General features: G+C 33.7%; 2 protein-coding genes and 1 pseudogene across 3 annotated transcripts; 2 read left to right on the top strand and 1 right to left on the bottom strand.

Annotated features, from left to right (window-relative positions):
• Window positions 1–2,279: 2,279 nt before the first annotated feature.
• LOC100794353 (C-type lectin receptor-like tyrosine-protein kinase At1g52310) lies at window positions 2,280–7,802 on the top strand. The gene is made up of 5 exons (XM_003547465.4): window positions 2,280–2,633; window positions 2,801–2,855; window positions 4,141–4,569; window positions 4,797–5,358; window positions 7,065–7,802. Exons 1-5 carry the CDS (start codon window positions 2,562–2,564, stop codon window positions 7,588–7,590), a joined length of 1,644 nt encoding a protein of 547 aa, XP_003547513.1. The 5' UTR covers window positions 2,280–2,561; the 3' UTR covers window positions 7,591–7,802.
• Window positions 7,803–9,413: 1,611 nt separating this feature from the next.
• On the bottom strand, window positions 9,414–12,135 carry LOC100815806 (uncharacterized). The gene is made up of 7 exons (XM_003546472.5): window positions 11,800–12,135; window positions 11,450–11,543; window positions 11,007–11,125; window positions 10,751–10,837; window positions 10,454–10,546; window positions 10,202–10,259; window positions 9,414–9,695 (listed from the first exon to the last, which is right to left on the bottom strand). The coding sequence occupies exons 1-6, from the start codon at window positions 12,088–12,090 to the stop codon at window positions 10,203–10,205; spliced, it is 741 nt and encodes a 246-aa protein (XP_003546520.1). The 5' UTR covers window positions 12,091–12,135; the 3' UTR covers window positions 9,414–9,695; window position 10,202.
• Window positions 12,136–12,936: 801 nt separating this feature from the next.
• LOC100793836 (DEAD-box ATP-dependent RNA helicase 17-like) lies at window positions 12,937–18,354 on the top strand (annotated as a pseudogene). Its single transcript, XR_418416.4, has 10 exons — window positions 12,937–13,096; window positions 13,176–13,248; window positions 13,360–13,469; window positions 14,388–14,531; window positions 14,833–14,941; window positions 15,084–15,438; window positions 15,528–15,601; window positions 16,042–16,343; window positions 17,380–17,620; window positions 17,838–18,354. The product of XR_418416.4 is annotated as a DEAD-box ATP-dependent RNA helicase 17-like (transcript).
• The last annotated feature ends 2,259 nt before the right edge of the window (window positions 18,355–20,613 follow it).

Genomic DNA, 20,613 nt, shown 5'->3' with positions numbered 1-20,613 from the left:
TGTGATTATAGGACAATTGTAGCTTTGTTGGACAACGTAAGGAGTCTTGATCTCTTGTTTGCCAAGATTTGATTCGAGAACTTCAAACATGATACTCTTTCTATGTTCAACTATTTGGCTCAAAAGAAAGACTATTGGAATTAATAATCTCTTTGTATGTTGAACATGACTTAGTACCCGAAGTGATGTTGAGTTATGTCATCGCTAGTTGGTATACTGTTGTATTGATCCACTTATCTAGGATGTAAAATTGGACCTTCTTTCCACTTAGGAATTTTGCACCAATTGCGTCTAGGGGTGGGTAAGCGGGCCGGCCCGTCCCGCGTAAGGCCCACTCGCATAAGCCCTCATTGGTAGCAGACCGATCCAATCCGCCTCGCTTCTTACATGGACCAAATAAATTGGTCCGCCCCCGTCCCGTGGACCCCACGGGTCAAACGGGCTGGTCCGCAGGCCTAGTTTTAAAAGAATTTTAATTTTAATAAAAATATAATACAATCAAATTAAGTTCAATACAAATATAAATAAAATCTCAATAATTAGTCAATTACATCAATAAAATAAATAATGTCTTAACAAAAGAAAATCCAAGCAATAAATTTAAAATATGAAATTTAAACATCTCCAACAACAAACGATTTCATATTTGAAGTAGCTTGAACCTTCTCCATCTCTATATCTTCATTTTCTTTTCCTAAAACTCGAAATAATAATAAATATTAGAATGAAATCAAGTTAAGTGATTAAAAGACAATAATTATTACATATTATTTATCCTGCATATCAAATACTAGTAACCAATTTTTAGTATATATTGTCAACAAGAAGCCTAGTTCGATATTTGTCAAGCACACGTGAGGAGAAATAATATTCTTAGTCTGCTACAACTACTAAATATGATATGAGCTATTTTTTATAATAAAAATATATTGAAATATCTTTAAAAATATTTATTTAACAATTATTTTTGGCTAAAATGATAAGAATTGATATTTTTATTATTTATGACTTTTAGATATGAAAATATGATAGATTAAAAGAGAAAAAGATCTAGAAAAGATCAAAAAAGAAGATTTTTAGCAGGTTATCACTTATTTTTTTTATCTTAATCTTTTATTTTTCTTATCTTATCCTTTTTTATCTTTATCATCTTTTAATTTAAATATTTTATTTTTATCTTTATATCTTTATCTTATCTAATATATTTCTTTACCTGTTATTTAAAAAAAAAAGTTTAAAGTGAAAAAGAGAAAATCAAACCTAATATAATTGGATCAGGATCACACAAATTAAACCTATTGCGGGTTGCGGGCAACTCGTGCCCTTGCGGGACAAACCCGCATAGTCCGCGGGTTAAGCGGAGCGTGCCCAAAAATATGACATAACCATGGACTGTTTAAAAAAATTGGTCCGTAACCCGCGCGGACCGCGGGCTCCGCGGGTCAGTCCATGGACCTAGGCCCGTTTACCCACCCCTAACTGCGTCCCGTCTCATTTCAATTGAATTTGTTAATGGAAATCACTTTTTGTAGATATATATTATCCTCTAAAGATAGCATTTACTTTTGTAAGCTACTATTGATTTATTCGCTAACTCTGTCATAATGTAGTTATTTTTTAAAGGATAATTGTCCATGATCTCTTGTTGTACCACAATGGAAAATGTATTGCATGCTGAAAGTCCCTTCATGACAAAAGCCTTATATGAAACACATATAAACTCTCAACTGAATATAATTTCATTCAACTAGATGATCTTAACATGTAGTAGACATTTCTAGGTATTGAAATAATTTTAAACATTGAATGTGTATCCAATTAATTTCATGGATATTTATCTCGATATGTAGTACACATTTTATGAAATTTGATTTAATACATAAGTTATTTTTATTTATCAAAATATTAAAAAATAAAAAAATGTACAACAAAAATATGATTCGGTTGCATAATGTATAACAAAATCATACTTTATACTTTTATTTTCCTCAAAAACAAATGTACAATAGAAGTATAATTCTATTGTATATTTTTTTAAGAAAAAAAAAAGTATAGAAGAATGATTTTGTTATATAATATACAATGAAATCATACCTCCAATTATACATACTTAATTGACCCTCATATTCATGATAAAATTATGATTATGTTGCATACTATTTTTTACACTCCATCACACTCCACTAATATAACAAAATCATAATTTCATTATATTACTAAAAAAAAAATAATGTTTTTGGAATTTTCAAAATAATGATAAGTGAAAAAAAAAAATGTGTTGGGAGCCAATAACAATCCCCTTCTACTTTCACCAGATCTGATTCCTCTTCAGAGTTCAAACCCTCTTTAATTGCATTTACACCTACCCACCAAAACACTAAAACCAACAAACCTGAATGGGAACTGCCCTACCCTCTTTACTTTAATTCACTCACAACAAGGGCACAAAAAAAAAAATGAACAAGTCTTCTGGTGCTGTTTTTCTCGCACGCTCTCGGCATACGATGTTTTCGTTTCCTAATTAGTAGCAGCGAGATTCTGAGGTTGTCGTGACCAAGGCCATGGAACTGAAATTTGTTCTCTTTCTGCTCCTTCTGCTTGCTGTTGCTGGTTATGGACTCGCTTCCAATGCGGTGAGTGTAATAGTAACCGTAGTTTACTTCTTTTTTTTATATATAAAAAAATTAATTAGAAAAAAATAAGTGATTGTAGCAAATGAAACACGTGTTTACTTCTTTCTGGAAAAAAAAAGGTTTTTTTGCTGTGAACTAATTTGTTGAAGCTTTTGTCTTGCTTGCAGACACTGAACGAGACTTGTGGATACTTCGATGGTTCTCTCAATAGGGACCCTAAAGGTACGATTTTGTTTTATTTTTATATTGCTTAATTAAATCTGCTCAATCGATGTTTTAGAAATTAATTATTATTGTTGTAGTTATTGTTGTTACAGTCCCTCCGATTCAAAACCATTGATGCTGGAGGTTTTGTAGAATGATTGTGAAAAATCATTGAATGCCTTTGATTTTAGAAGAATATCGCTGCATTTCCCTAAATTATCTCTCTCAGTTTCAATGGTATTATTTTATCGTGTTTTGTTTAGGGAAGATACCAAGAGACGAGGTTAAAATTGAAAAGAGAGAAAAAAAAAATGCTTTCTTCACTTTGAAAAGTGATGAACAATTTGAAACAGTCTAAGAACACGTTTGGGAATGCGTTGCAAAATTAAGTTTTAGGAAAATGTCATTTTGCCAATGGATCATGACCCTTTCTTTTGCGTTCATTTTGTTTTTATCTGTTGATTTTCATTGGAATGACCGCCATAACATTTCCAATTGCAAACCAAACATGCACTAAATCTTCTGAATATGGAGGCAACATTTCTATTGTTTAGAATGATAATCAAGGTTTTTAGAAACAGTCCACAACTGTGATTTTGGTTGCGTCAAGGTTTTTTGTTGCAGCTACATTTGTCCAGACCACAATTTAAAACCTTGAAGTTAATTATGTGATAATACATCGAGTGTTTTAATGAAAGGTAATCAAGTTAAATGCAGTTACATTTTACTATAATTGGGACTATTTAAAAGTGTTGTTAGTCCTTTTGTTTCCTAGTTACCTTAAACGATACAATTACTATTCATAGAAATGTGGTCAAAGATGAAAGTTGATCTGCATTAGAGATAATACAGGAGCAATTTATGTAGTTGCTAGCTGGTATAAACCATAGGTTTAAATCGTGCACTATCATGCCGCAATGGTGGCTTCCTCATGTGTCACGTCGCACCCCCCAACTTACGTCAACCATCGCAGAGCAGATTGGAGTTGCAGTGGTCGCTTTTTTGAGATCTGAAGATGTTTTTTTTTTAGTTTCCAGCGAGGCAGTTTGCATCTAGATGCATGTTCATGCTCACATCTTATTATCCAAATGAATGGTTTAAGAACTATTGTCCCATGATTCGTAATGCTTCTTAATGTTTACGATTACATGTATGATGTATTCTATCTAAATTCTAACGCAAATCTGAATATCTGATGATGCTTGAAGTCACATTTTGATATGATTTCTATGCTTGGCTGAATAGACTTTGAATACGAATGCTTTAGTATTCAAGTATTATATTATTTCCTCTCCTTGTGCAGTGCCTTGTCCAATTGGTTGGATTATGGACCCTAACAAGACCAAGTGCTTTCTCCATGTTGGGAGGCCTCAATCTTGGAATGACTCAGAGACCTGTTGTAGTAAGTATGGTGGACATTTAGTGTCATTGACATCGCTTCCGGAGCTACAATTTGCCCAGGGCCTATGCGGTGAATCTATAAATAGTTGCTGGGTTGGTGGGCAAAGAGTCAACGCTACAGCTGGTAATCAGTGGATGTGGTCTGACAATTCACCTTGGAACAACTCCATATTTTCTATGGTTGAGGTTCCACCCCATTGTAATGGAACTGGACCATCCTGTCATAGGAACAGCACAGACAATTTGTGTACAGTAGTCACTAATAATTCAAACTCTCTCACGACTGAGAGATGCAACAATCCTCATGCTTCTCTATGTATACTTGATATAGGTATGTTTGCCTTGTATATATCACTGCTAATTCTCACTTTACATTCATTAGAAAATTTGGTATTTGTATTTCCATTTCTTTTTATTCTCTTCCCCAAAAGGTATCTTGTTTTTGAGAAATTTGTTGCATTGTTGCTTATGTTATTTTTTTCCTCCATTTCTTCTATCTTTATTAAATTTTTCAATCATCTTTGCTGACAAAATGTTTACCATTTTCTTGTATCTCAGATACAAAATGTAACCAAATGCACCGCCGCAGGGAATACTTTATCATCCTCACAGTGGTGAGTGCCTTGATACTCTCCACTACATTAGCAGTGGTAGTTTGGCTTCTTGTATATAAGCGAGGCAAGAAAAGAAGGCGGTCTAGAAAACTATCTATACCAGGAGCTTCTCTTCCATCATGGAAAGTTTTTACCAAAGAGGAATTAAGGTCAATTACAAAGAATTTCAGTGAAGGTAACCGTCTTGTTGGTGATACCAAGACTGGTGGTACATACAGTGGGGTTGTATCAGATGGTTCGAAGGTTGCAGTTAAGAGATTAAAGAGGTCAAACTTTCAGAGGAAAAAGGAGTTCTATTCTGAAATTGGCAGGGTCGCTAGGCTTCGTCATCCTAATCTAGTGGCTGTGATGGGATGCTGCTATGATCATGGTGACCGCTACATTGTTTATGAGTTTGTAGCTAATGGGCCCTTAGATAAATGGTTACATCATATACCAAGGGGAGGTCGCAGCTTAGATTGGGCTATGAGGATGAAAATTGCAACAACACTTGCTCAAGGAATTGCGTATGTTCAAAATATACTTTTTCTTTGCTAACTTTCCACGTGTTAATTTAGAATTATTTGCTTTCCTTGTCAAGGTGCATATTTTATTCAAATTATTGAAATATTTCTTATGATACATTTTTCTTTTTGCTGTTATTGGGCATCTAGGTCATTCGACTTTGGTATTCATATGCATTCTTTTTAATTGGTACGGCATTGCCCCTTTGAATTATTTATAAATTGAAAATTTCAAATGGGGAACATGTTTAATTTAATACTTAGGTAGCATTTGGTGCATCAACAAAATGGAATTAAATGCTTTATTCCATTCTGTTCCCCTTGGTGTTCCACCCTTTTCAAAGGAACCAGTATGTTCCATTTTTCAACTGTGTCCTTTTCAGTTCTTTCTTTAAAAGTACAAACATAGAATAGAACTTCTGTTATGTTTTGTCCCATTCTAGCACGTCTAAATGTAACTGGTCTGATCAATTATCAAATCCAATAAAGAACTATCATGTTTTGGATTTCCTTGTTGCTAAAATGCCCCAGCCATCTGTTCTTGAATTTTAAATTTTACATCAGCGCAATGATCCTCTTCATTCTGACATTTGTTTTGGAAGATAGGAATCTCCATTTAACCAAGTAAATATTACGGCGAAATAGTAGAGTTGAATTAATTAAAATATGCTCTGCTGGTGTACTTGGTCCAATATCTCATGCGGAGGCTAGAATTTCTGAGTATGGATTTGGAATGGATCAGGATCCCCTAATGTTATTTCTGTCATTAGATGATCATAGAGGGAGAGAGACAGAGAATTAATCATCATAGCCTCATAGGATCAAGCACTATTTATATTGGATCCATTAATATCGCATCTGTGTCTTTATTTCTTATATTATGTCCTCGATGTTATTAATTATCATTAGAGGATCCTGATCCATTATTCCATTCAGAAAAGAGGAAATAGTTAAGGTGATTTTAGTTGCTGATGAGGTTTCAGTTTTCATTTTTTATGGTATGTGGTATCTGTAGTTTCTTTGTCCAGCACCAGCAGAGTAATTAAGTTGGAATTTTTTTCCGGATAAAAATGTTTTTAATCTTGCATTCCCTGGGGCCTTGTAAGATTTGATCGTTTATCAAAGATGTCTTTTGTTTAGCATCAATCTTCAAGTACTTTTTCCTGGATGGCTATATAAAACTGTTTTTCTTCCTTGTGTGTCCTATTTGTCCTATGGAGTAGATTCTCAGATGATTTGTTTTCTTATGATAACCCAAGTTCTATCAACTTATTGACTTGTTTGTTTTACTTTTTTGGATATGATTATGTTCATTATGTAAACTCTAGCATGGCCTTGCATGCTTTTTAGGATATCATGAAGAAACCTGATGGTTTTTTAGTATCTAGATATGCACTATTAGTTAGCCAAATAAAATTATAGAAAGGGTAATTTAGGAGAAAGCAGCCATCATCTTCCAATCCAAGAAGCAGTAGAGGGAAGGATGGAGAAGATCGGAGGAAATAAATTGAAATCTCTGTCCAGGGGAGCCATATGCATGTTTGTTGACTTTCTCTTAATGGAGACTATAATTTTCATTCCCTCAAACAAAAGTATTTCCCTTGAGTTTGTTACAAGCTGGAGTTCAGTTACCAACCAAAAATAAATAAACAAATAAAAAGATTCCATATCCACAGCATTTTAATGTACTTATTTCCTCATTTCAACAGGTTTCTCCATGACAAGGTTAAGCCACAAGTTGTGCATCGAGATATACGCACTAGCAACGTACTGCTGGATGAGGAATTTGGAGCACGCCTTATGGGGGTTGGTCTGTCCAAGTTCGTGCCATATGAGGTAATGCATGAGAGGACTGTGATGGCAGGTGGAACTTATGGATATCTTGCTCCGGAGTTTGTGTACAGAAACGAGCTCACAACAAAGAGTGACGTATATAGTTTCGGTGTGCTACTACTTGAAATAGTAAGTGGACGTAGACCTGCACAGGCAGTGGATTCTGTGGGTTGGCAGAGTATATTTGAATGGGCGACACCTCTTGTGCAAGCTCATCGCTATCATGAACTCTTGGATCTTCATATAACTTCCTCCTCTTCTAGTATCATCCCAGAGGCTAGTACCATCCAAAAGGTGGTTGACCTCGTTTATTCTTGCACGCAGCATGTCCCGTCTATGCGCCCTAGAATGTCTCATGTCTTTCACCAGCTGCAACAGATTACCCAGCCACATGCAAAGTAAAGCTAATCACTACTAGTCTTGACCTTAAGTTTCTGTATAACTACAAAGTGGAGGGAGTTTTTGTTTTTACATATAACAGATATTTATGTAATTTAACCTGCCCTTTTTTAGGGTCGAGACTAAATCAAGTGGGAATTAGAGTTAGCCCAGGCAGGCATATTCTGCCAGACAATATTTGATGTCATACATGTAATGTAGGTGTAATTGTACTATTGATGGAATTGTAACCCCATTTGTCATTCTTAGAAAAATTAAAAAATGGATAACATAAAAAGGAAACTGAAGTGTGAAGGCAGCATCTGTTCTATGGTTATGTTTATGTAAGCAGCTTAATTGTTTATTTAATATAAAAGAGTTTATGTCACAAATTAAATTATAAAACTTGTTGAATTAAGTTAAAAAGTTATTGAAATAAGTTAAGAAAAAAAAACATTGAAATTATAAATTATTAGTATTTTTTAAGTGCCTACTTTGTATGCAATGGAAGCAGCTTATTGACGGAAATTAGATTTGGAAATGCAACCTCATGGTTGGTGTTTTAGCAGAAGTATGTCAAGTTCATTTGACCAGGTGTGCATACTAAGACAAGATATTGCTTAGAGCAACAAACAAAGATTAAATGCATTTGTGTTTGTTAGTTAATTCACATTCATAGTCCAAGTCTTTTCCTTCCAAACCAGCAAACTATTGACAAAAAAAGCAGGAATATAACATAAAAAATTTCCATCTGCCCATTAAGGGAATAAACAAACTTAGTCAGAATATCATATCAGCAACTTGATTCGCCTCTCCAAGAGTATGAGACCAGCAAATGCAACCTTCAGCCTTTATGCTCTCTAAAATTCAGCCCACAAGATTATAGCAAGGATGACAGTTAGCACATCCTTTAGAAGGAAGATCTATCGCAATCTTGGAATCTGATTCCACAGTGAAAACCTTATACCCTTTTTGCCAAGCCACCTAAGTACCAATATATATAGCCCACAATTCTGCATGATTTATTGAACAAGAGTCAGGAATATAGGAAAACAACACATTCCCCCAAATGATTCCTAGAGACACTCCACCGATAGTGGCTTTATTAGAACTCAATAGCACCGAACCTTCACAAATCACCATAATCTATCCACTTGAGGGCTTCCCAGCGAATAAAATTTAGATTCATAGGATCACCTTGACTCAGCTCGCCACTGTGCTTACGAGAAACCTCTATAGCATCAACCTGATTTAAGGTCCGACTTTTAGCTTTGTAATTGATTCCTGAAATGATTAAGCGTGCGTTTGGATATGCAGCACGGTGAAGCAAAATCAATTTTTTTTTCACGGTCACACGAAAGCAAACCTTTGTTGCTTTTGATTTTTCACGGTCACACGAAGATTTTGGTTGCCATAATCAATTATAAAGGGTATCCAATCATTTCTACACCACCACAAGGTAGCCAAAGCCACAACAAAAATAATAGACCAACTCCTACCCCTCACTCGAATTTACTCCTTCAACGGTCATTTGATGCAATGGTCAAAATTCTTATTATTTTTTTAACACACATGGTTTAATTCGGGTTAATGAAGAACATTCCGTCAAAACAAAAATGCTAACCCCACTGTTAACTCAGTTAATGGAGTCTCATTTCCACAAGATCTAGAGGGATTAGTGTTATTTACCATTTACCAATATGATTTTATATATCTCCCTTGAATTACTTGATCATTCATGGAACTTCATTTTAGGCAACTAAAGATAAACATAGGAAAGAAACTACTCGTACTAACCAAAGAGCTTCTCGCCCTTGTATTACATGAACAAATAAATAAATAAAAGGTTGCAGCAGAAATAATCAAACAATACATATACGTCAAAAAAATAGAAAAGTATTTATGTCAAGTCAAGATAGATACGTTCAAGCCACAATAACAATCAAGATGTACAAGTTTTTCTATAAAAACAGAAATACGAGGCGCACTTGAGCAATATAGAATACAAACTAACACTAACATTATTGCAGGTGGTGGCAACAAACACTTCTAGTTCTAGGGGCTGTTAACCAAGTAAACCTAATCAGAACTGCCCTGGAAGAGATATTGATTATTATCTACCATATTCCCTGCACCATGCGTCAAAACCCAGATTAGCATACTTAAAAAATGCAGGCAAAGGCAGCTTTATAAAGAATCTACAAAGTCCATGCTGGTGTCTAGAAAACATTCCAACATTGTCTTGCTTGAAAATTGATTTTGATTTAAATCAAGGTATCAAGTTTCCTCTAGCCACTTGAGTCACTTTTATATTGTATCACGTATGAAAGTACACTGGCCCTTGAATGTAAAGCTGAATGTTCACATGCACCCAAGACAGAATCAAATGCCAAGAACATGAAGAATGCAAGAGCTAACTCATTATGTAATGATGGTGTCAACAAACCAATTCATTGCTGCGTAGTTAGTAAATACTCGCATATAATACATAAGCAAAAGCACAACTGCACTGAATAATCCAATGAAGTATTTATGAAAAAACACAAACAGCAATGCTTGATAAAAAAAAGCAACTTGACAAGCTGCAGAAAAAAACTATCTACAGGGATTTTATTTTTACATCAAATTCACAAACCTCAATCTATGGACTCTGTTATTTGAGATTGTTGCTCCTCAAATAAAGATTGAATTCTCTGCAGTAAACAACATACCCTGGTATTTAGCCAAAAGAATATAACCAACTCCAGAAACATAGATCTAAATAATTTTCCTTTTCTCCTTTCCTCTCTTTTTATTGCATTTAAATAACAATACTATATCTCAGGGCAATTAAATATTCTGTTTCTCCTGGCAAATAACAATACTATATCTCATGTTTGCTTCCTACCTTGACAGAGCTTCCAACTTCCTCTAGTTTCTGCATTAGTAGCAGCTCCCCAGAAGGATTAGGATCATGTTTCAATGACATTGATGGAGACATCTAAAAATCAAAGAAAACAATGATGGGTGAGAGAGAGAATGAGACAATAAGTAAGCAGCATGAACAATGAGTTCTAAGTTCTAAGCAATATAAAGGTATACTGGGTAATGACAAATTATTGGTCAACCACTCACCCAGAAGTCCAGAAGCAAAATTTAAAAAGAATTATTCCCAATGCACATCACAGCATGGTAAATGACTTACCATCAGATGATGTGGAACATCTTCTAATGTAGAGACCTGTCTTGACAAAATCTCATTTCTCATGTTCGATAGACGCATCATAACAGCCTGAGAAGAATGGAAGCATTGCAAAATGCAGTTCCACAAAAACCATGTTATCAACTTGATGTGGAAGAAGAAAACAAGGAAAAGAAATTTCTTCTTGATGGTTTTTGTTTTTGTATGTATGTGCGAAAGAGGGATTGAGGGTGGTCAGATACAATTCACAATTGATTACCTTCCTAAAAGCATTTGGATTTGCAACGCCCTGGATTTTAACATCATCACTGGGTGGCCTTCTAACTCCAACATTTTCAATTCTAAGAGAATATACACCGAAAAGTGATTGCAAGTATCCTACGAATAGACATAATCAATCGGGTACTAGAAATTGAAACTACAGGGCCATACAGTAATTGCTATAAAAACAAGATATAAAACCAACCAAAACAGATAATGTCAATTGAATGGAAGAGTAAATGGACGTATGCACGGTATAAATTTAGACCATTAAATCATATTTAAATATGATGAGAGAAAAGCACTTTACCCAGTTCATTCATTAACTGTTACAATACAGTTAACAAAATCTAACAGTAACAATTTACTTCATTACAATTTCATTCTATCCCTCTTTATGAATCCAAAGTACAACACATAAGCAAACTGCAAATAACACACCTTGTTCAATCACAACATCTGCCACAGAGTGCAGCAAAACGTGTTTCTCCTTCTTCAGCACTCCAAAGCACGGAAACGATACCGGCCTCGTAACCTGAGCTACACAACCACAAAATTACACATTATTTTTATCGCCAAATCTTAGTTTGTTAGAATGTTAGTTTTGTTATCAAAGAGGATAGAACCCGCCACCTCTTTCCCCTCATTCCTTCTTCCTTAACCATCCAATCCACCTTATATATGCCACAAAATCACACATTAAACATAACAACAAATTTTTTCAAAAAAGAACAAATTAAAACAAAAATTCGGATATTTGAGAGAGAGAGAGAGAGAGAGAGAGAGATTGCCTTGTAAACAATGGCATTCGGAGTGAGATAGAGCGTTCTGGAACGAACATCCTTCCTAAGTATAAACCTTCTCACAGGAAGATAAAGCAGCATCAGAATTCCAATGCCCCACGCCAAAATCAGCAACACCGAGTAAAGCACCCACTGCACCGTTTGGTACTTGACGAAACCCTCTTCCATTTCCCGAAACGACGCCGCATAAAGCACCGCTTCCTCGTCTTCTCGCTCGTTCTTCTCCAACAAACTCTCCTCCAGCCTCTCTATTTCCACTACCTCCTCCCTCGTCCCCATGGTTCACCGCACCGCACCAACCACCCTTCAGCGTGAGTGTCATATAATTGTTGGCACTTGCTATTTACACCCCCATGTCCTTTTTATATTTTTCTATCACATTTATCATTTTAAACTCTTATCCCATCTTTTTTTCCTCTTATCTTTATTATTCTTTAAATTTAATTTTGAATCCCATATTTAATATATATTATTGTGTTTTTCCAGCAATATTATATTTAATACTGTGTTTTTCTTCATATGAGATTGTGTTTCATGGTATATTTATTACAAACTTCATTTATTATACAATGTAAATCAAACTTTATTTTTTTTACATAGTAAAGCAAGATAAATCATAAGAAAAAAAAAACATTCCTTAATTACAAAAGCAAATCTTTTGATGGTGGCTTCTCACGTTGTTCTGTCCATCAATAATTTTGAATATGCATTTTCAACCTCTAAACTCGAGGTCTCTAGTGCCTCTTAACTTTGTGTTTACAATGTTCAAATAAACATGTGCACGCCAATGATTACAATTACTCGTTAAGTGTGACTTGTTAAAGTATGTTTTATGACAACTGAAAATGACTTTCAAGAATAACGCTATTTCATATATACATTTCTATAATAGGTATACCTTATTTTAGAAAGGTATTTTCGGTAATATTTTTTTTTATCTCATACTACTTTATTTATTTTTAAATTTATTTTTTTGTATGTGAATATGAAATATGGGTAATTAAAATTAAAGAGAAGATAGGGGATGTACTTTAAAAAATGGGACAGTAAATAGCAATTGTCATAATTGTTTCACATTAATGGGTCTAAACTGGGTACTTGGCCCAAAGTAATAAAACCTCGTAAACCCTCTGAGGTTAGAAGAGAACGAGAGAAAGAATAATGGGGGCGAAGAAGCAGAGCCCGGGAGTGAAAAACGAGGGTAATGGCACCAACAGTGATGTTTTCGCTTCGTGCTCATTCTCCAGCCTTGGACTTGAGTCCAATTTATGTGAACAACTTCGTGGTAATTTTTTTTTCTCTTGTTTGTTATTTATTTTTGGTTGGTTTATTGAAAATGTTAATTTTTTTTTTTTTGTTTACAGAGAGGTTGGGGTTTGAAGTTCCGACGCTGGTGCAAGCTCAAGCAATTCCTGTTATTCTCTCGGGGCGGCATGCGTATCCTTTTTCTTCTTTTTAATTTTAAATTTTAAATTTTATTTTTGTGTTTCATGGTACGAGGTTGTCTTTTTTACCAAGAAAAAAAAACTTCTTTAATGAGAAGTTTAGATTGGTGAATGCTGCAACGGGCACGGGGAAGACTGTTGCGTATCTGGCTCCGATTATTCATCACTTGCAGGGTTATGAAAATCGGATTCAGCGCTCTGATGGAACATTTGGTGTGTTTTGTTTTCGCTTTGAAAGATATTTAGTTCCTCTGTGTAATTACTTTTTCACAAAATGGCATGTTTGATTAGGTTCCCATCACTTTTGTTATTTTAGAATGATGTTTTTTATATGCCACTTATATAGTCCATATTGTAGTGATGTACTGATGTTACATTGGATATAGGGAAGATTGATGAGATAATGGAAGTTATTAATTATTAATAATTTTTTTACATTTACTTCGTTATATGTCAAGTTACTTTCGATTTGATTTGTTTTCGACGCCGTTGACTTCATGTTGCTTTCATAGAGGAAAGGGAATGTGAAAGTTTGAGTTTCAACGAATTCTCCCAAAACGAAAAAAACTTGTACTGTTGTTAGGTTTGCTACAGCCCTTTGACCTTGTAGCATACACAATGTACATACCCACCTGACCTTTGCTTATGAACAACAACAAAAGCCTTATTCATCTAGGTGAGGTCGGCTATATGGATTTTATGATGTCATCTTGCACAGTTAAAAACCAAATTCTTAGTGATATTATTCACCATTAGATTCCTTTTAATGATTTTCACCAATGTCCTTCTTGGTCTCAGTGTACCCCTTTTTTTTACCTGGATAAAAACCTTGATCCCAACCTTTGCTCAAATTCAACCTTTTCTTTCATAAGAATGAGAATGACAAGGATTTAACTCTTGATTATATGTCAATTAACAACTATCCCTCAAGCTTAAACTGTCAAGTAAAGACACGTTAATTATTTTCTGATAGTGTAAACAATGCATCGTCCAAAAGTTTGTTGAACTTCATTCATGAAAGTATTCTTTAACATGTCAATTTCACTGTTTGGGGTCAAAACATTATTTTCTTTCTTGTTATAGCAAGTTCATCTCTTATTAATCATAATTTAATTGATTTATTGGCAACAGCGTTGGTTCTTGTACCGACGCGGGAGCTATGTTTGCAGGTTTATGAAATTCTTCAAAAGTTACTGCATTGGTTTCATTGGATTGTTCCCGGATACATTATGGGTGGTGAAAATAGATCAAAGGAGAAAGCTAGGCTGCGCAAAGGTTGAAATCATGTGTATTCATCATCCTTACCCCTTATCTGACTTTATCTTTGAAGTTTATTTTCTAGTTGTTCAGCAATGAAATCTAGAAAATGGTGGGGATGAAATTATGGAATAAAAGAGATATTTATACTATAGTTTCTTTTTGGATGTTTGAAAGTAAATTAATCTATAACAGAAAAGATATGTCATGATAACAAACAGCTTTGGTGTTGTGCTTTCTTGTGTCTAAAGCTCAAAGTAGGACTTTTATAGTTTACTGCACTGTATCAAAATTATAACCTTTGTTGTTCCTATTTCAGGCATATCAATTCTTATAGCAACTCCTGGGAGCCTTTTAGATCACTTGAAGAACACAACATCGTTCTTGTACTCAAATTTACGCTGGATAATTTTTGACGAAGCTGATCGGTATGGTATACATCTATTGCTTTGCTATCATAGAAATTACCATATTTGCATAGTAAATATGGTGTGCTTATTTCTCAATGTATTGTTTCCTATGCTATATATTATCTCATGAATGAATTAGCATAACACATGTTTTATGCAGGATTTTGAAATTGGGATTTGGAAAAAATATAGAGGAAATACTAGATCTTTTAGGTTCAAGGAAAACAGGGCATGATGATAAAAAAAAATACAGTTCCAACACACTCTAAAATGCAAAGACAGAATTTGCTTTTATCTACCACCTTAAATGAGAGAGTGAACCACCTTGCTAAAATGAGTCTAGACAATCCAGTTATGATTGGTCTTGATGGTAAGAAAAATGGAACCAATTTCAACAATTAAAAGGCTTGATCCTTCAGAATCTGATGAAGACAGTGAAGATAAGTATTACAGTAAAGTACCAACAGTTGGAGATTATAAAGTCCCATTACAGTTGATTCAGAGATACATGAAAGGTATGTGATAATTAGAAATTTCTTCAGTAAGCTTTCTATTTTCAAATACTATTTGAAGATCTTGAATTCCTAATTGCATTACTATGCAGTGCCTTGTGGTTCACGGCTTCCTGTACTTCTTTCAATTCTAAAGCATCTCTTTGAAAGGGAACCTTCACAAAAGGTTAGGCTTCACTTTAACCTTTGGCCCCTTTACTTGCCTAGCCCTAGATTCCTTGAATGTATTTCTTAGGTGGTATATATTTGCAATTTGCACTCTACACTTTCCTCTCTTTATTTATTGTTTTCAATGGTTAATGAATGTTTGTAAATAGGTGTATAATGGTATGACCTATGAATTGTGTGATGTTTCTGGTGTAATTTTGTAAGAAATATGCAGATAAAGTGTAAGGATACAAATATGTCATGGATGTGGCAATATGTCATTAAGAAATTTTACTTGCCAAAAAACAAGATCCATATTATTTGGCTAAGGGACTGGATCTTATATTTAACATGAATGAATCTGCAATTGCATCTATCTTTCCCGTCACTTATGAAAGTTGTTACAAATTCAAAATATTTTGCTTTATTAGAAAAATCATTCATCTGATGATTCCACAGGTTGTTTTATTCTTTTCAACATGTGATGCAGTCGACTTTCACTATTCACTGTTAAGTGAATTTCAATTTTCATCCTATTCACAAACAGAAGGGGTCCAACAGGTGTTTCTTGGATGCAAAACTTTCCGGTTACATGGTAATATGCAACAAGAGGACCGGAGAACCAGTTTTCAGGCCTTTAAAACTGAGAAATCTGCTTTGCTTTTGTCCACTGATGTTTCTGCTAGAGGATTGGATTTTCCAAAGGTTAGGTTCATCATACAATATGATTCTCCTGGGGAAGCTACGGAATATGTTCATAGGTATTTGCTTGTTTGACTTCTTTTGGGTTTGATTTATTTGTTCGAGGGGAAGGGTTGGAGGATGGACAAGTTTGTTCCATTAATGATCTCTTCTTTTTAATGTTCATATTGAAATTTAAATTAAATAAGCTTGCTTGTACCTGTTTATATGGTCTGTAAGAGCTATAAATGTTTTGAGAGAATTGAGTTCATCAATTGTATTTCATAAAAGGGCAATGTAGTGCTATAAAGCTCCAGCCGTGGTGGCTTCCAAAGACCACTAATTACGAGTAACGTCACTAAAAAAGAGAATTGGCACCTGTAAACATCAAAATTTTCCTTCCAACAGCTAATAGATATATGTCTTAACATTCATACATAATTTAACCTCAAAATTACACATAAATGACCTATAAATAACTTGCTAGAAGATCAAATGGTAAAATATGATCAAAATACTAAGTTGAATTATATGAAGCATTACTTTCAAAAATAAATTTAGAACTTTTCTTTAATTAACCTCGTTGTTTTCCTTGACGTCATTCTAATATCTTAGTTCATGATCTATTTTAGGGTGTATGTATGTGTTTTAATGCCTCGGCATCTCAAGCATTAGAGGCAATAACAATCTTATCTTCCTTTCCTATAGCACTATTAAATTAGTATAATGGATAGCTAAAATGATCCTCATATCATAATTACCATTGTATTAAAAATAAATATACTAGAGATGTAGCCTAGAAAGGGTCCATTATAATATCAAAAATGTAAAAGTCCTGCTTATAATGCTTTTAAGGATTTTCTTGCTTGTTTTACCACTTACCCAATAGTTTTATAATAAAACTTAAAGTTCTTTTTTAGAAGCCTAAAGTAAAGGTATCGGTTTGGGTTATATTGCCCTGAGTGTGATTTTAACCATGGGTGAGTGGAGCTTGTTTCACTAGATATCTTGTCTAGTAGATTCAGAAGCATCTTCCCAGTTCTTCCATTATGATGAATATTCTTCCAATATGATTTGAAATACTATCTTCTGATTTATGATGAATTTACGATGCAGAGTTGGTAGAACTGCTCGACTGGGCGAAAGAGGAGAGTCATTAGTATTTCTACAACCAGTTGAAATAGACTATTTACAGGACTTGGAGAAACATGGTGTCTCACTCACGGAGTATCCTGTCCTCAAAGTGTTGGATAATTTTCCACTACAAAAGAACCACACAAAGAAGTCTGTTTTCTTAGAGTCACATCCCTGGGTCCTTTGTCTCCAGAAGGCACTTGAAGCCTTCATCATGTCCAAGGTGATCCTCATCGCTGATCTTATTGAATTCTTCACCTTGCTTATTGTCTTTGTCTTATCTAATTGAATAATCATTGAGAAAACTCTTGTTTTAACTTTTTAATTCTCTTTTGACTTGGAAAACATGTCATCAAAGTTTAACTGTAGAATCATTACCATTGGATTTCTTAAAAGTTATCCCTTGCAGATAAACCTATTTATGCCTTGTCCTTTTTCAGCCCGAGATGGATGAACTTTCCAGGAAGGCATTTTGCTCTTGGGTTCGTGCATACACAGCCCATCGCGGTGAGCTGAAAAGAGTATTTATGATCAAGAAACTCCACTTGGGGCACGTAGCAAAAAGCTTTGCATTGAAACAACCCCCATCCTTGGTTGGACAGTCATTCCAAAAGCAAATCGAGAAGAGAAAGATATTTGAGAAGAAAAACGGGTTGTCAAAAAAGAGAAAAGTTGCTGGCTTGTGACAGAATGCAGACCATGAAAGTGGATTTGTTATAAGTTTTGATAAAACAAAATGATGGTGACAAATGATAACTTAGGATGGATCCAAGGGAGACCAGAATCTTGATCATTGCATCAACAATGGGGTTACTAAGAGACCTGAGATGAGGTAGCGTCAAGGTCTTAGGTTTTGTTCATTTCTGTTGCCCAAATTTCTAATCGTCACTTCAAGCCAGATGCTAGCATGTATACTACTGTTAATTAATATTTTATAATGTGATGTTTACATATAAACTTATTTTTTTGGTGGTGGTGAATATATGAACTTTTTTCTTTGGTTGGTGAAGCATTGTTTTTTTACTACTAAAACATTTGTAGCATTGACTACAATGTGCTTATAGTTCTTTGGGAAGTCCAATTGTACTAAAACACCCCCTATTTTTTTTTATATTCCCATAATAATAGCCTCTTCTCTCACCTTTACACGCTACCTTTTTTGTGGATTTTACAGAAATTAGTGTCTGTAACGTAGTCATGTTTTAATACATTACGGACAATAGTTTCTTATTTTATTTGACATGTACGGACAACAGTTTCTACAAAAGATAATTTTGTGTAAGTTAAAAAAAAGGCAGGTGGTGCAAAGAGCAAAAGTAATAGTTTATCCCTTCTATCAATATTGAATAAAATGTTACAAGGTTTAGGTTGGCTCTTTAATACATGACGAGATTAACACAAAACATAATCATTTGGGCCACAAGACTAGCATGAGGAAATGTAAGAGACTAAATTCATGGCTGGTTATGTAAGGTCATGCAACCAAGCACTAAAAAATGGTTCCATGGTTATCTTATCTCACAAGAAATTTGGTTACTCACCCTCCATCCTCCTTCACATCAGCGGTTCATATATATAACTACTGTCAAAATCCATTATTTTCACCGATTTGAAAAAAAAAATTGCAAAATGTTGCTTCTGTTTGTGCCTTTTTTTTTGTGTTTCAAACCACTTAAATATCACTAGAGGTTGTTAGGGATTCGATTTTAAAATTTGTGTGTATGAAAGAACATCTGTTGAGAAAGATCAACGCCTTCAAAAGATTAGTCTTTCACTTTCGGCTAGGTGATACTTAAGTTTAAAAAAAAAATGTCCCCTCAAAACTCATAAGCAAAAAAGAGATCTAGTATATTAAACTTAAATATAAGAAAATCTAACTAAGTTTATCCTATTTAATGTTATTACTCCTAAAACACTATTCATCATTTAATTCTAATTCTATTTTCAATGCTTCCTTTTTATTTATGATAGCAAGTTCCAATGAAGGACATTTTAGAAATAATCTTATTTTTTACTTGAGATTAGAAAAATTAAATGATGTCAACTAACTTTATTAATTAGTTTGAAATTAGTATTTATACTTGTATATGAGTCCATACGGGAGTATATCACCAGGGATTCAATCTATATTTGTGTGTATGAAAGAACATTTGTTATGAGAAATTAACCTTTTAAAAGGATCTTAACATCTCAAGAAATTAGGGGGTGTTCATTGAACATTTGATCACTTTGCTTTGCCCATTGACCATCTAATTAATTTGATTTCAATCTAATTTAATTCGATTTAGATTGAATTTATTCTTGATTTTTCTAAAGAGATTGTGAATATTAAAATAAATTATGAAATACACCAATAAACCGATTATCAAACATCACACCACTTATATAACACATAACATTATTTAAAATTTAAATCCAAATGGTAAGTTTAAGATAATGTTATAATCTCAAAAAATTTAAGATAATCTAATATATGTAAAAAAAATACAATACTAGATCCAAATGGAAAATAATTCAAAATACATTATTAAAATTTTGGCCTTATTACAATTAATTTTGATCTAATAATATATTTTTTTACATATATAGATTTAAAATAAAAAATCATAGGTTTCATAAAATTTATATATGTAAACAAATTAATTATGAGATCAAAATTAATTATTACAAAATTTATTATATAAATTTATATGTGCATTAAATATACATTATAAATTTTAGTGTTATATATAGCGATATTAATTATTTTATAACATAATTAACTTATTAACTTAGTTGGTTAAAGCGTCATGCTAATAAACTGAAAGTCACAATTGTCAATCCATATACAGATTATGTGTTACGGATTTGTTTACAAATTACGTAAACTTATGGATTACGAAATCGTAAGCTGACTCTTATAGATTACGAATATGTATCAACTTTACGGAACGATAATATTGGAATTGCCTATCTTGTGCTATTAGCAATTTGACGGGTGCGAAAAACAATTGCCCTTGAATATACTATAAAATTCAGCTCCATTTAGATTGAATTCATTTTGAACATGGTAATCAAAATCCAATCCAATGGAGAGAAAAAAAAAATTTGGTTTTCAATTTTTTTTAGTTTTCAATTTATTTGATAATCAATTTTTCAATTCAATTATTACGACTTTCTTTTGCATTAGAGTGGATAGGTCTGGTGTACACATCTAAACATTGCGGGACTACAAAC

Source organism: Glycine max, chromosome 15, assembly GCF_000004515.6.
Source record: "Glycine max cultivar Williams 82 chromosome 15, Glycine_max_v4.0, whole genome shotgun sequence".
Lineage (NCBI taxonomy): Eukaryota > Viridiplantae > Streptophyta > Magnoliopsida > Fabales > Fabaceae > Glycine > Glycine max.
This window is presented reverse-complemented; position numbering and strand designations above follow the sequence as displayed.